A 16,999-nucleotide genomic window follows, 5' to 3' on the forward strand; every position below is an offset into this window, starting at 1 on the left:
CAGAAACATGGCTTTTCATATCACTGCTATGCTGATGACACTCAACTCTACCTCTCATTCCATCCTGATGATCCGAAAATAGCTGCTCGCATCTCAGCATGTCTAACAGACATTTTTGTTGGATGACGGACCATCACCTTCAACTCAACCTGGCGAAGACAGAACTGCTTGTGGTTTCAACAAACCCATCACTTTATCAAAATTTCACCATCCAGTTAGGTTCATCAACCATAACTCCTTCAAAAACAGCTAGAAACCTTGGAGTTGTGATTGATGATAAACCTCTACAATTAATCCAAAATGCCGCTGCAAGATTCATTTTTAATGAGCCGAAAAGAACGCATGTCACATCAATTTGCACTGGCTACCAGTAACTGCTTGCATTAAATTCAAGGCATTAATGTTTGCCTACAAAACCACCACTGGCTCTGCACCAATTTACCTAAATTCATTACTTAAATGACTAAATAAATAAATAAAATAAATAAAACACAAGGCCTGCAACTGACCTTCCCATCTAGTATGGTTTCCCACGTTGCCCTTTTCTTGCCTACAGGACTCTCCTCTATCTCCTGCATGGAGACTTCATACTCACCATCCAAAAGCTGGAGGCGTCTGTTGAAAGAACACAAAAATCACAGTCTTAAACCAGGCAAGCAAACAAAAAGCAACTGAACACTACAAGAACAAGCAATTTAACATAGAACATTTACCTATTTTTATCAAAAACTGTCATTTGCGCCACAAATATAGTTTCTCCATCATCCTGATTAGAGCAGTATCTCTTCTTCCTGTTAGACAGCTCTTCCATAACATCTGAGAAGAAAACAACTTCTTGGTAAAAAGGCCTCATCAAACTGCGAAACTCGCTTTGAGGTGCTAGACTATCATAAGCTATTTTAAAATCTCTGAAGCTCATACTGGTATCTCTGGTGGTCACGCCGTTGTGCTCTCTCCCCCCTGGACGAGACACTCGGAACAGAAGGGAGTAGGACTTCACCATGTGGCCGTTACTGGGTTCAAACTCTTGGCTGGGCACGATCAGTGTGGGGAAAGCTCCCAGCTTGATCTGACTGCTGTCTGGGTTCAGAGGCACCTGCTTTTTACCTGTAGGCACTTGCTTTACTGGACAACTTACATCCTAGAAAAACAGAAATGAAACATGAGTTCAAAGCACCTGTTAGCTTAGAAGCCATATATATATTGTAGTGTACTACTAAAAGTTGACTGATGTTTACAAATTGAACATTTTTAGCCCTTAGGTAGTCACATTAGTGAAATCTCTGTAAATTTGGGGGCTAAAAAAGGTCCTTGTCTATTGTCTATAGCGCAGAGCTTCAAACCAAGCAGCTTCAGTGTGGTGAATGTGTGTGATCAACTTAAACCCACTGCAAAATCTATGTGGGGAAATCTCTCAGTTTGCATGGATTCCTATAGAAATGACTGGATTTTGCCCATGAAAATTTGTTGAACAGTATATGTGACTGCACCTTTTCTCTTCTGGGACCAAAAATCTTGACTGATAAATCTTGAAAATGCTGCACTATGCTGAATTAAGTCCAATCAAATGCTCTTAAAACAGACATGTCAACACAAGACTCAAAACTGTGCTTGTCAAGCGATTTCATTGAGTTTTTAGTTGTGCAAGTTGGCAAGCATAAACACTAATTAAAAATTAACCTACAGTACAGACAGATATGGCCACGTATACTGTATCAAGACAAGGACAAGGTTTTTTGATTGCGGAAGCTTGTTTTGTGGGGGAAAAGGGTCAATGTAAGGCTGATGATACACGGGGCAACTTTTTGAGCAATGTTGCTGTCAACGGGCAACCAGGTGAGACACAGGGCCCACGACCAATCTAAAATATCCAGATAGAAATGTATCATCTCTTCTCAATGGGAAAGTGCTCAAGCAAAATTGCTCAAAACGTTGCCCTATGTATCATCAGCATGAGATATTTTCGCTATGAATTTTTATGACAACGTTTTTACCTTTCTCTTCTTGTGGCAGACCTTGACAAGTAGCACTTCCACAGACACAGAGTTTTCTTCATTCTCTGAGTTCTGCAACGGCTTCTCTGATACATTGAACAACAAAGAATCACTAAGCGATCAGAGAACATTATTTGTGCACGCTAACAAGAGTGTACATAAATCTAATGTTAGCTTACCAGTTTTATGAAAGAATCCAGTAAAAGTGAGCTGCAGGTTTGACGCCATGCTGCAAGGCAAAACTGGAGTTAAAACTTCTGCAGTCATGTTCAGAAAATGAGCGAGCGAAATAAATCTAGATCAAGAACATCTTACTTGTGAGATTCCTGATCCACTTTCGACTTCTCTGCTTTGAATAGCAGGTCATTCACGCTAAAGCATTTTCTGAAATAACAGATGCCAACAAACGTTCGATAAATCATTGAGATGTGAAACTCTCCTTCAATTTATCCAACTACAACTTAAGTACACCAGTCAGTTGCAGTGTATTTGTCAACATGCTAATTTTCTCACTATGAGGCCTGCACAAGGAAATGGAAGGTGTGGCTTTTTGACAAACAAAGAGATTAAGACAAGGTGCATGCAATCGTTTTACCTTTTTGAATTTGTTCTTGAGTTTCTGTGGGACATATATGTAAGAGATCTGTGCAGGAAGATTGGCTAAAAGAACAGAAAAAAAGAAAAGATCAACCAGTCAAGTCTATTGTTATGGCAGCCATGTACAGTTAGCTCACCAGGTTTCCACAAAAGTTCACGTCTAAATGAGAATGGCATGTCATTCCGTCATGATTATGGTCTACTTACTGCTATAATATTCCTTGTGCGAAGAAAACGGTATATTTGAGTTGGTTCTGTGAACAGAAATGCAGAGGTATCATGTACACCGATGTTGCCAGACTTGGACTCATGCCATGTAAATAACCAAAGAAACTACCACATTTTTTTCACGCCAGCATCTACAAAATTAACCCTATTTTTTTGTACAAATGTCACTCTTACACAAGAATCAAGGTGGCAGTTTGGCAAGTCTTAGCTAGTGTAGAGAAACTGCAAGTGATGTTTTCAAGGGTTCTGTGTTGTTCATGACTTTTGCCCATTGCTCTTTTATGACAGTAAGTCCCCAATGTCATTTTAAAATACATAAAAGCACCATAAAGCACGTGCCATCTCTTGATGCACGTGTCTAGTTTTCATATAGGATGTGGCCTAGACAACTAATACGTGTCTAAATCCCTCTGTTGTGATCAAACCACGACATAACGTCTTTCAACGTGAATTATCTGGCTTTTTAAAGCATTTAGCGAACTACTGGACACAATTTCTGGGCTAGTATTGTTGTTTAGCCCTCAAGCTAAGACCATGGGTGGTAAAGCAATCGGATACTGTTAAGCATGCGAAAAACAGCAATTTATTTATAAAGCTGGATTCACAAGCAACTTACTCTCGAAGGCTTGCAGGAAGAGTTCGTGGTCGGTTTGGACCTGCTCCATCTTGGGTCGCTTGACTGAAGTCATCACAACACCGGACGATACGTGCGCTCCTCCATTAGCCGCTTTGCTCGCGCCGCTGTTGGCATAAAAACCGTTTCCACCAGATCCGTGCTTTTGTGGAGCCATCCTAAAATAGCGTTGGCGGTCGAATGAGACGTTTGAGACGGAGCTCCAGTGGATTCAGCCGAGTCCTGGGCCCAAACAAAGGGAGAGCAGCCGAGACCGGTTCGCCCCCTCAACAAAGTAACAGTTAACATAAACGCGCCGGCACTTCAGTTTGTTTTACAGACCGGATGGAATTCGCGACAACACAAATGTAACGTGAAGTTACGTGAAGACGTAGAAAGAACGCAACGACGTCTCACCCGCGTGAAGAACCGAGCGCGTCGCGAACTCTTATCGGATCATATGTAATGTGGATTCCACGCGATACTGAGAGCTTGACTACAACACACACACACAAAAAAAACACCGCGGCAGAAAGTATGCGTGAAGATTAGCGGTCCGTTTACGAGAGTATCCCCGCTGTTTATTTATCAAGAATATAAGAGTAAGCCCAGAAGCTTTGTGCCCTATGAGAAACAGCCTCAAGTCGAAAGTGCTGTGAATATTACCCGCCCTCCGTCTTGAATGTATTCCACACAGCTGATAAAACCTCGAGTTTGGACATTGCATTCAAGTTTGGTAGAGAGTGCGCAGAGAGCTTCCATTTCGCTTATTATATTTTCGCGGGACATTAGTTTTTTTTTTAAATAGACACTGTGGCGAGAAAAAGCTCAGGGTGTGTGAAATAAATGCCGAGCCCCTAGCTGTATGACATATTTATCTGTAGACATACTATTTACGTTGTTTTTGAAAAAAAGTTATCAGACGTTTTGTTTGCTGATTGTCATTATTTTAAATTAGACAAAATAAACTTAGTAGTTTGTTTAGGGCCTATCGTTATATTTATTTTTTTTAATATTACCTAAATGTTTTTGTAATCATGTAGTTCACTTTAATAAACGTCCATTAATTCGTGACTGAATCAAACAAGTGGAACAATCATGCATTGCTTTAGAAAACGATTTTGAAACGCTGTGCTTCTCATTACAGTTCATGACTTTCCTTTTTAATCTGATCAAACGTTTAACTCAATTGTGTGGACTGACATAGACTATCTTTTGAAATTTGATAGTGAATGCCAAACCATTATTCATTATCGAAACCAAACATATTATCATTATATTACATAATATAATTTATGTTTTCTTCCCCATAAAAAGTGTTAACTGTTACAGATGTTTATTTCACTGGAGACTCCCATCACTTGATTATGCGGTAACAGGTTATGAAAACCAATAAAATTGAGGGAATCTAACGTTACAACGAATATTTATTGCATCATGTCCGTCTACCTTTGATGACTATTTAACGCGTAGTTCAAATAGACCGATGTATGTTTCGGGCTATTAGTGAAATACTATGGAGAGATAACAGTATTATTGGTGCCTCGTGCTCACGGTTATTATAAAATAATGGGAGACGCATACAATACAGATACAAAGACTCGGGAAATATTCTTGCTCGCTGGATCTGTACTTTAAAAAGTACCAATGATGACACGCATTTTGCGAACGTTTATTGTGTCATGTGGGAGATGCATCTGTTGCACTTTTAATTTGATTTGTTGTGATTTGAATTGCTACACATCCGGGAAACCTCTGGGCCAACGTCTACCGGATGTGTCCAAATTAGCAGAGGGAATAAAAACACTTGGCGCGTTTGATCGCTTCTATAATATGTTTAAAAAAGAGGCATGGACTCGCGAGAGACTTAATAAACGGTTAACAAACAATTGTTAAATCGCCGTGTTTACGCCGTGTTGGCCATTGGGCGCGGTGGCCAAGTGGTAAGGCGTCGGTCTCGTAAACCGAAGATCGCGGGTTCGAACCCCGTCCGTGCCTCGGTCAATGGAAGAAGCATGATTTTGCAGAAAAGCTCTTTAAATAAACAAACAAACGAAAGCGCATACAAATACTCTTGTTTCTTGTAATGATTACACGAGCAGGTTTCATTTTATCAGGAGAAAACAGAAAGCTTGTTGGCATCAGGGACCTAGCCAGAGCACAGACTTTAATCCAATTTAATATATCTATGGTATAACCTGAACACTGCAGTCTGTCTATACATGCACTCTGTGTAAGTTTGAAATGCCGGACTGAATACTATGTATAACTATGTACACTTGTGTTATTTTAGTAACATTTTTAGAAAACAACACACCCTCATGAATATCGGCAGACATTTTTGGAGTTAAGCAGCAGTTTTCCTCATCATAGGCCTGTGTTCACAGATGGATCCAAAGCAGATACTCAAGTATCGGCAGCAGCAATAACTGGAGACCAATGTCGTGGTGTACGAATCTCAGGACAGAGTTCTATCCTCAGCTGAAGCTCATGCTCTGCTACTGTCTTTGGAAAATATATTAAATGGACAAGAACAACATCTTTTAATTTTCATGCAAAATCCTGCCTTCAAGCACTTGAAAGTGTAAAGATTGATCATCCCATAATTATAAAAATTTTAGCCAAAGCAGGCTGTTTACACAAGAGAAACTTCAGTACTTTCTTCTGCTGGGTTCCAGGTCATATGGGTTATTCTGGCAACGAGAAAACAGATATCACTGCAAAAGAAGCACTCAACCTGAATATTTCAGTGTCAGATTCCTTTCTGTGATGTCAAACCTGTGATAAACTCTTATATAATATGCTATAATATAATAAGCTATATGAAATAAATAGTGTAAGAAAAATATTTTTTTACTCATTTTAAATCTAGGTATGAAGTTGTTTTTACAAGGTGTCTTTTAGGTCATACAAGACATTCACATGGATATTTATTAAAAGATGAATAACCACCATCATGCCTTACTTGCCAAACAAAAATGACTGTAAAGGATATTTTATTAGATTGTAGGCCTACTGTTTTTAATGTAAATAGACAACGGTTTTATTCAGAGGTGTGTTTAACTGATTTATTTTAAAATGTGTCACCTGAACGTATTTTAGAATTTTTGTCTAGTGTAGATTTGAAATATCTTTTATAACTTTTTGTTAATTGTGTAATTTATTCTCAGATCCCCATAAAAATAGCCCTGATGCTGGCATTGGCGTTCAAAAGTGAATGAATGAAAGGTTTTGTTATTTTAGTATTGTTTTATTGAGGAGAGCAAAATATTTAATTGGGAAAGTTTAAATATAAATATAAGAATATAAGAATGTAAATCGGTGTGTATTACGCATGTATCCACAAGATGACGCTGGCGCACCAAATTAAAACATATCTAGGTTATACAACGGCCACAGTGCGCAGCTAATAAACTATGCCAGTGAATAAATATTCTACGACTCAACATTATAAAACCGTAAAGGTTCGAATCAAACAACACAACTGCTGTTTTTCTGTGGGACTTTAATATGTTTGCCACATTAAAGAAATGAACTGGATGACTCCCGACAGCACGCAGACATTTCGCATTTACTAATAATAATAATTCATTACATTTATATAGCGCTTTTCTAGGCACTCGAAGCGCTTTACATTGTCAGGGGGTATCTCCTCATCCACCACCAGTGTGCAGCATCCACCTAGGTATATACATGCGCACCCAGCAATACACTTTCTAGCTGCTGTGCCCTAAACCAAAGACAAGTAGGTGAGTGTGACACATTCATAAATGCATGTGCTACCTAGAATGCCATTTTGGGGAGGGCCTGCGTGAGGACTGCGCGAGAGATGAGCTCCGCGCGCTGCTGCTGCTGCGGCTGTCTCATGGCACGCGAGTGTGTGCAGAGTCCAGGTAAATCCTTTAAGACGGCGGCGGTGACAGGCATGACTAGGCTCCCGACGAGTTAACTTGAATACATTTGGGCGCATCCGAGAAAAAATAAACTCGCATATCTTCTCGGAAGAAATTTACACGCAGGCTTTAGCGAAGACTGCACCTTTATTCCATTCCTGTGACAGCAATCGGAACCAGAATTGGACCGTAAGATCGACAAACTTTTCTACAGTCAAAACAGTGGACGCAAATCAAACACAAGCTGGGTTGATTCAGCTCTCAAGCAATGGAAGTCAAGCAGAGGTAAATTAATCTATTGTTGCTAGTTGTTGATAAGAAAATACATCAATATGTGCGTCTACATTCCTGCTGAAGTATTTATTTAGGTGTTTTTTGGGTAATTTTTGATTTATGTTATTTGGCTTGATGTTAATATATTCTATGTAGGAATGAAACAGGCCAAATAAAGTATATTAAAGTACAATTTAGTGAAATTGCGTAGTTTTAGGGTTATTCATTATAAAATAAACACAACAATGAATGTATAATAATAAATGTTGTATATTTGGGGTTAAAGACAATGTGTTAGAGGTTGGGTCTTTGCGGGCAAGGTGAGTAGTTACATTTACTCTCAACTGGCCTACAAAGTCCCAGTTTCTGGCTCATGTAATCATCCTCACTTATTTCTGTCTGAATGGATATATTATAATACGCACATAAATAATAATAAAAAATATTTAGCTGTTCTGTAGGTGGGAAACATTAGAATGAGAAGGAACTCAGTTTTGCTTGTAAGTTTTGCTTATAAGTAATGGAATACTAATTGCAATACAGTATTTTACATAACTTAGTAAAATAATTATCCAAAGTAGTTTGCTCAAGGCGTTCCGTCAAGGATTCTCTATGCAATATCCCACTGTTAGAAGTTTAGAACTTATTAAAGATCATATATTTTAAATTGCGGCTCATTTCTGACTGAGCACATTGTTATCTATTTTAGTGTGATTTGTTGAACTTGCACACTTAGGCCTATCAAGCTGGAATTAGAATTGAGTATTTCCTATCATTTCACAAACATTTCTGTAGCTCAGGATGGTAATATTGAAAGGACCCTCACGCTGTGTAATGGGCATGTTTGTAGTGCATGTATAAACACAGAAATACCAATCCGAATAGGAAAGAATCCCGCTCCGAAATGCACTGAACTCATTCACCTCTCTCAGCTAACCACTTAAATCCCAAAGCAAACCCCTTTTGTTATAAGGGCAATTTATAAACCCCTGGCATGCACGCTTGAGGGGAGGAGGGAGGCTAAAATTCCCCTCACTCTCTTCTTAATTTAAACTTTTCACTTGTTGGACAGCTGACAAACAGGGTCTCGCTCGTTTCCAGCCGTCAGAAGCAAGGAAGCGATACAGCAGCCACATGTCTGCGCTTCCCCAGGTGAGGGAAAGGGTGTCTAGCTCTCACCAACACCCAGCCGCCGGATTGAAAGCCGGCTCCATGCTGTTGAAATGTGAGTCTAGGAAGAGGACCCAATAGGCAGCAAGAAAAATGGCAGCAAGAAAAATGAGGGACTTTTAGGGGCAGCTGTGTTTTATTAACCCAGTCATAATGCCCCTAAAAATCCTTATTGCTCTTGCAATTTTCAGCGTCCCTGCGTGGACAGACATGACCGAGCAGGGCTTAATGCACATGCACGCTCTAATATAACAGAACGCATACGGAGAATAAGAAAGCCTTATTGTGAAATGCTTTTCAGACTCTCCTTTTCAAATGCAGGTTCCTAATTTAGCTATTTAGATTTGTGGTCTTGTCAAAAGAATTGTCAAAAGATCTTGTGTAACTTAATGCGAAACACACTATATGTGATTTATGTTAATAAGCGGTTGAGTAAATACACGCTTTCCTTTCATTGATGCAATGTATGTTTGCTCTTTCAAACCAGCTCTTTTCAAAGACGTGACTTCATTCTGCTCTGAAACGGACTTTTTTTTGTCACGTCCACGAGTCAATGTCAGCCTTGTGAACACTGAATGAAGTTCTCCTGCTTGAGGTTATGTCTTTTCAGAGTTTGTCAGGAGACCTCTGAGACAAAGTTGTGTTGTCAAATATCAATATCAGTCCCAAAACTTTCTAGTAAGTCGTCCGGTTCTTCTGGACATGATTGTATTACCCTGTAGGCATTCTTAGCTTGAGCTTGGCCAGTCAGAGCAAAACCTGAGCCTGCTTCATGATCACAGCAGATTCTCTCCCATATTATAATGTCACATGGAAATCACACAGTGAAACTCAATAAACGTCTGTATCATCCCGCATTTTGGTGAGGGGCAGGTAATAGCCTGCACAGAGGCTGAGAGAAAAAGTGACTCAGCTCGGAGAGGGTGCATAAGGCTGTAAGCCTGTGGAATCTCAAGCTGCTCTTTGAGATCAATTTGCACTTCGCTACTATCACAGCATGCTGGAAATGGTGTGTTTCCCTCCGGCCAGGACGTCCCTGTGCAAAAATAAGCCAAAGAGAAAGGCATGGCTATTAAAGACAATGAAAGATATTAAAGCAATATTTCAGACACTTTACATATTGAAATATATATTATATACTGTGTACAATATATATTATCTACTGTTCAAGAGTTTGGGCTCAATACTTTTTTTTTTAATTAAATTAATACTTTTTTTCAGCAAGGAAACAATAGCTTGATAAAAAGTGACGAAGACATTTATAATGTTACAGAAGATTTCTATTTAAAAATGTTGTTCTTTTGAAGTTTCTATTTATCAAAGAATCTTAAAAACAATATTTCAGAAACATTAAGCAGCACAACTGTTTTTTTATCATTGATAATAATAACTGTTTTTTGAGCTGCACATGAGCATATTACAGTAAATTGTTTTCTGAAGGATCATGTGACACCAAAGACTGATGGCTGCTGAAAAATCAGCTTTGCCATCACAGGAATAAATTTTAAAATATTCAAATAAAAACAAAAATGTAATTATATTTCCCAATATTGTTGTTTTACTGTATATTTTATCAAATAAATACAGCCTTGGTGAGCATGAGAGACGTCTTTCAAAAACATCTATCAAAACATCTTCCCGACCACAAACTTTTGAATGACGGTATTACATTTTGCTCATTCAACTGGCTGGCTTTATGTCTGTCAATTAATGTAAAATGTTAAGCAAATTAATTGCACAATATGCTGATTAATTACCTGCTTCCAATATTTGATGAGAAAGAAAAAACAATAGATAATTCAATAAATTTGCACAAGTAAAGCACTAAATGACATTACAAAAATTGGCTTTAAAGTCAGTATATTGTCTGTTCATATCACTACATAGCATAGCATAAGTTCACAGCAACTCATTTGTTTAATTGTTTGTTTATGTACACAGACAGACTGTTATGCCGTGTCTCGCTCCGTTAGCGCTGTGAGCAAAAGAAAAAGAAACAACTAATACAAAAACGAATTGGTATTTAAAAAGAAATTGTACAGCTCTAGAGGAAATCAAAGATCACAAACATTTGAATAACAGTGTGCAAACAGAACTGAGTTTTGACATTTTGGAGAAATACTGGGGAGGGTATCCCAGAATTTTAGGGCAGTGATGCTGAAGTTACTATACTGCCCATGGAGGACAATGGAAGTATTCTGGGCTGCAGAGTTCAGGACAAATGAACTATTCAAACAGTTTAATGAGTAAGAGGTTAGAAGAGAGTTACAGTAATCTAGGTGCAAGGTCGTAAAAGTATGCTTAACAATTTCGGTAACTTTGAAGCATAAGTGAAGGACAAATAAAGGTTTGGTGGTGCAGATGAGAAAACTTGATGAGGTGCTTAATATGGGATTTAAATCAAAATGACAAGTCAAAAATCACACCCAGGTTACATACATGTGAAGTCTTCACCTGAACATCACAGAGATGTAGTATTTCGGTTGTGTCATTGTTTAATTTGAAAGAAATGGAAGCCATCCACACGTTTGGATTAAAGCTGATGTGGTATCACACATTACCTTTGTGACTGTAGTATGTGATATTGGTCAAGCTCACAGGAGTATGTCTTCATAGAAAGTGATGACATGCTTGTGGTTTTATAATGCACCCAAACCCAGATTTCACACACACATATATGAATCACACTCTCACTTTTTACAAACAAACGCGCATAATGACGACGAGTGAAAACTTGTTGAGCGATCCCAAATGCTCATGAATAGTGTGTGTGTGTGATTCAGCAGCTGTGTGTTGTTGAGGAGTGAAGAGTCAGTGGTCTGTGACTGGGTGAAGAAGAGTACTACAACAGATCTGGTGACTCAGCACAGACACACCTCCTAAGCCACACTGACTCACAATCACAATGAGCAATTTGTTTATCTGGAAACCGTTAGATATTAATGCTTTACAGTTTGTTCACGTCCGTTCATGGCCAGATTTATTGCATTAGTTTAGTTCTATCATGACAACTTTTAGCATGGTAATGAATATGACAATGTTAATGTATTTGGTCTCGGCGGAATAGATCTCCTATGCTGCTGCTGTTAGTTATTGCTGTTGTTGTAGATTATTGCTGCTGCAGCAAAGCAAGTACAGGAACTTGCTATTGCCAATACAAAAGCCGATAGGGTGCTGTGAGTATTTAAGACATACTGCTGCTGCACAAGTAGCATATAGCAGATCCATACACGTGGAGCTGCGTATGCAACATGAACCAATCAGCTTGTGCCAAGTAGTTTAACACTGCGAATATCGTCAGTTTGTGTTAACGGCCCATCAGCCTGCACCATCTAGTTTCATGACAGAACTTGGCATTTATTTGTTACTGCTGGTTACGCGTAATAATTTTATGTGGTGCTATATATAGAGGGAGATATATATATATATATATAAGTGTTATTATCGTTAATTAAAACTAAAACCATTAAAACATTGCTTGAAATAAAATAAACTTTAACTGAAAAAAATTTTGTTATTTTATGTCAGCTAGTTGCCACATAAAATTTATAATTTTCATTTAGTAAGAAGTACTAAATTAACTAAAAATGAATAAATTAAAATTGATAGAAATTACATGTAGACATATTTTTTAAGACAAAAACTAATAAAAATGGCAACAAAAACAATTACCAAAACGTTAAAATTAAAGTGAAATAAAATCTGATTCAAAATATTAACAAAACTATAATAATATATCAATAATAAAAAAAATTGCTCTGAACAATAAACAGTTAAAACATATAACATGTAAAACATATAACACTAGCGTTCTGTATTATTTTCTCTTCTTTCGACTTGTTTTCTTTTTATTTATTGAAAAATGACCCTGAAAAAATGATTGCGTCTATTGTCCTCATTTGTAAGTCACTTTGGATAAAAGTGTCTGCTAAATGGGTAAATAAATAAATAAATAAATATTATATATATATATATATATATATATATATATATATATCCCCAAAAATGTCTAAGCTAATCTTTTCCATAACAAAAAGTTTGTGATCGCTGCCTGTCAAGTTCATTAAAATTAAAAAAAAATGTATTTACCTAATGCATTGTTTTAGCATTTTAATCACAAAATGCAATTGTTTTAGACAAAAGTCTTATGCATATACAAGAACCCAATAAGATGTTTAAAAAGTGGTGGGTATTTTTTGGTCTTTGGTCATGTCTTATCTCGCCTAGAGCACCGAGTGAGCCAGGACTGCAAAAATAGGTTCATGACGATCCTGACTTAAAATGAAGCCAGTATTTTAACAGAACACAGAACTTCAGCCTCTCGGTTGTTCAAAGTGTTGTTTCTGGTGCCTGCTACAGACACAAAATTATGTTTTCTTCTCCGCAGCAGGAAGAGGCCTCAGGCCTGTAGGCACCATCCAGCTCCAACTGAGTAAACTACATAAAAGCTCTAACCACAATCAAAGTACTTCTTTTCAATTTTGCGTTTACATACTGTAGTAGTTTCACCCGGGTGTAACTGTCAAATTGTTGGCTCTATATATATTTATATAGTGTGCTCATGTGTGCGGCTGTATACATACATATTCCTAGAAGCATTATTAATGCTAAGCAAACGTAACCAAGATACACAGTCTCTACTAAGCCTCTGCTGGATGAAATAAGGACAGGGAATGCCAGAATAAATCATACACCTCGTGATTAAAATGATTCGCAAACATGCCCTGTGGTCTGTTAGACCTCTGCCAAAACTTTATGCGAACAGTGAAAGATTTGCCAGGAGAAACGAAAGATCCTATCAAATATAAGAAACAAGATGGGTAGAGGTGAAGAAATCTGCTTTTGTTAAAGTGAAAAATGAGAGAGGCAACAGTGCTGAGATAGAAAAAGAGAAAGCAGCAGTAGAAAGATATCACAGAAAATTAAGTGATGTGCAGGAACAGACATTATATATACGATATATAGTCCTATAGTGAACACGATACAAATGACACGTTCAGACGTACCCAGCCAGCGGTCTTCAGCCTTGTGGTGTGCTCTACCACCAAATTTATTTTTAGTTTGAGGCAAACAATTTTCTCTGCATGTCTGTCAGGGGAAAAAAATAGACTTTTAAAGAAACAGACAAAACATCTTTTATTCAAATTACATTTGCTTTATGTGGACACAGTCTGTCATCTGGCATGAATATGTCCTGTGATACCTGGACTCTACTTTCAAGTTTTTTCCTGTTTGGCAAGCAAATAGAGAAGCTTTCCAAAGAGTGTCTGGCCGATCAAACGTATAGACGACGGGTCAGATAAAAACGTCAAGATGAAATCAAATCAGTTTAGGAAGTTTTGAAAATGATTGTGGCATAGAGTGCGGTTGAATTTATGCACAAATTGGACTTCTTGTTTATAAAAGGGAAACTGATGAATTTATGCAATATGAGCAGTCATAAGCAGAGTAAGAACCGACTGTGTGGTAAAGTCTGTCTATTGCCAATTCAAATGGGCAGCCAAAAGCCTTTTAATATCCCAGACAGGACTGGCAAAATATAAATTCCTTTTGTCAATTTTATAAGACAGATTCTTTTCTTAAAAGATGTAATTTCAGTCATTTTATATACCAATAATTTAACTTACATTACATGTAATTAACATAATTGTGCATTACCATAATTTCATACATGTATATTAACAATTTCTCCTTTATTATTATTTTTTTATTCTGCAAAGCTGTTTTTTGTATAGGGAAAACCACTATTCAAATAAAATGGAAAATTATACAGGTTATTAAAAATTATTAAAATGAAAAGTTGGCTTGACAAAAAAAGCATCGGCTTTTATGCATAATAGTTACAAATTAGTGTAGCTTGATTCAATTCAATTCAAGTTTATTTGTATAGCGCTTTTCACGATACAAATCATTGCAAAGCAACTTTACAGCAAATTAAGTTTCTACAATATTTAGTAGTAGCTTATCAGTGGTGACTGTCAGTCAATGTACATATGGCAGAAATGTACGGAAAAATAAATTAAAGACGTAATCAAACAGACGATGAACACTATTAACAGCAATTATTATATGATGCAATCAAACTTATAGCAAAATGTGGTAGTTCTGTATGTTGTTTCAGGGTTGGCATCATCTGAGGTCCTATGAGGGGTTGACATCATCTCTTCTCAGGTGTTCTGGGATGTCAATCCCGTGGCAAAAACAGAGAAACAAATAGAGACATAATTAGCGTAGCTGCTGTTAAAGAATACCCAAACTAAAAAATAATAATGTGCATTTGATCAGATATAACTGCAGTAAAAGATTATGAGATGCATTATTTGAATGCTTGACCAAAGAGATGTGTCTTTAATCTACAACCCTAAAGGAGGTCAGTAAGAAAGAAGATACCTGCATGTAAAAAATTCAGAGAGTCAGCAAGCCATAGGTTTCCTGTGAAATAGTGATTAAAAGATTTATGAAAGTTAATGCCTGTAAGTCAGATATCTTGGTCCTTTTTTGACCACAACAGTGCCATAGTTCAAGATAAAGCACTTTTTAATGCCACTTTGCTAAATTCTCTGCAAGTAAATGTTAATTATAATTACATAAAAAGGAGGGGCATAATTTCAGCTGCTTTTCTGGTGTCATCCCAAAATAAATGCTAAATGGTACAACAATTTGTAATAAATGTTTTTGCTTGCTGATATCCCTTGGATTTGCTGAGACAGTTGCATGCATATATTTTTTTTTTCAGAATCAGCTAATTTTAACAGACAGGTGCATTACATTTATTTAATCTGAGGCAGATGTTTTATTATCAAACTCTATGATGAGACTAAGAATGTTGTTCTGTCTGCTGAGAAGTGTCTGTTTGGGTTTGGACTTTTACTTCTTTGCATTATTTTATTGTATGTGTTTTAATTTGTGTTAAACAAAAACTGAAAATATATATTTATATTTAACAAAAATGTTTACTCCATTGCAATGAATGATGCTTGCACTAAATGCCAAACAATGTGCATTTTCACAGCTTGAATCAGTGCCAGAAAGGTTTAACTTGCTAAGACGTTTTAAAAATACAGGGATCACTATGTTTATCATGTCCACAATGCTTGAACCAAGTATAAATCAAGTTTTCTTGCCAAAACCATGCTCTTCCACATTTGGCACAGAATTACTGTTCCATGTAGTTCACCCAGCATTTCAGTGTACACAACTGACAGCTTAAAAACAAGAGGAGCAAAATAAAGGGGCCGTATACCCTTCCTTAACATCATATTTAATTAATCTAGCCTCGTTGTAAACAGTATTTTTTTCTGAAAATATAAATATAAAATGCCTCTCGAGCATGTACAGCAAGAGCTCTTAGTTAGTCCATTTGTATGCATTTGTGAGCCACGGGCCACAAGAAATTGGAGTGTTTACGTACGGTGACTACTTACTGAGTATTATCATGAACATAATGAGCTAGACTGTTTTAAAAGCCTTTGAAACAATGTTACTCAGAAAACAGGATACAGGTTTAACTCATTCGAAATACTTCTGCTTAATGTCACACTGTCAGATATGCAAAAGAAATATATCGTATCTCTTGCTCTGGCTACTGTGTATAGACCACCAGGGCCGTATACAGATTTCCTAAAAGAATTTGCAGATTTCCTCTCAGACCTATTGGTTACCGTTGATAAAGCGCTAATTGTTGGAGATTTTAACATTCACGTTATTAGCATGCCACAAACGTGTTTTATTTACACATCTGTAGTAAATAACATTTTCAAACTTTAGATAGTTTATATAAACAAAGACCAAACAAAATAATGATAATGCTACACTTAACTTCAGCATGACCTCAATAATAAACATTTTAAAAGAACAAATAATGTAATTTATGGCATTTGATAAAAAAAAACGTGAATATTAGTTATCAATCCTAAAGTTAAAAACAATGGGTTCTTGCTCCACCAGAGCTGTCTAGTGAAAGTGTTGATTAATTTTTGGCAAATGTGGTCATAGACTGTAACCAATTATCAAACTGAAAGGCAGGATTCAACCTTAAATAACCCTAAGAAACAAAACACACTTTTGCTTGCACAGGCTGGATTAGTGAATTAACCACTGCCTTGACCCACTTGTGCTGAATGCTCTTTGAATGAGTACATCAGGGGAGTTGACATCTTTGTAACTTGCAGGAAGATCAGAGAGGCAAAAAGACAGTACTCCAGGAGGATAGCCCATCATTTCAGCGACAG

General features: G+C 37.1%; 1 protein-coding gene and 1 non-coding gene across 5 annotated transcripts in view; one reads left to right on the top strand and one right to left on the bottom strand.

Moving 5' to 3' along the window:
- LOC107654477 (polycomb protein suz12-A-like) overlaps positions 1-4,188 on the bottom strand; it is a 13,070-nt gene extending 8,882 nt beyond the window's left edge. For 3 of the 4 annotated variants that reach the window (XM_016441552.1, XM_016441551.1, XM_016441554.1), the window contains exons 1-9: positions 3,436-4,187; positions 2,799-2,845; positions 2,590-2,654; positions 2,310-2,378; positions 2,174-2,223; positions 1,995-2,080; positions 922-1,141; positions 714-816; positions 510-615 (exon numbers count right to left, since the gene is read on the bottom strand). In XM_016441552.1, coding sequence (XP_016297038.1) covers positions 510-615; positions 714-816; positions 922-1,141; positions 1,995-2,080; positions 2,174-2,223; positions 2,310-2,378; positions 2,590-2,654; positions 2,799-2,845; positions 3,436-3,610 — 921 coding nt within the window. In that variant the 5' untranslated portion in view covers positions 3,611-4,187. Of the gene's footprint in view, positions 1-509; positions 616-713; positions 817-921; positions 1,142-1,994; positions 2,081-2,173; positions 2,224-2,309; positions 2,379-2,589; positions 2,655-2,798; positions 2,846-3,435 lie in introns of all 4 variants that reach the window. The other variant, XM_016441553.1, reaches the window with a different exon arrangement.
- A 1,170-nt stretch (positions 4,189-5,358) lies between these two features.
- Positions 5,359-5,430, top strand: trnat-cgu (transfer RNA threonine (anticodon CGU)). The gene has a single exon. It is a non-coding gene; the product is annotated as a tRNA-Thr (tRNA).
- Positions 5,431-16,999: the final 11,569 nt, after the last annotated feature.

Source organism: Sinocyclocheilus anshuiensis, unplaced genomic scaffold, assembly GCF_001515605.1.
Source record: "Sinocyclocheilus anshuiensis isolate Anshui unplaced genomic scaffold, SAMN03320099.WGS_v1.1 scaffold419, whole genome shotgun sequence".
Lineage (NCBI taxonomy): Eukaryota > Metazoa > Chordata > Actinopteri > Cypriniformes > Cyprinidae > Sinocyclocheilus > Sinocyclocheilus anshuiensis.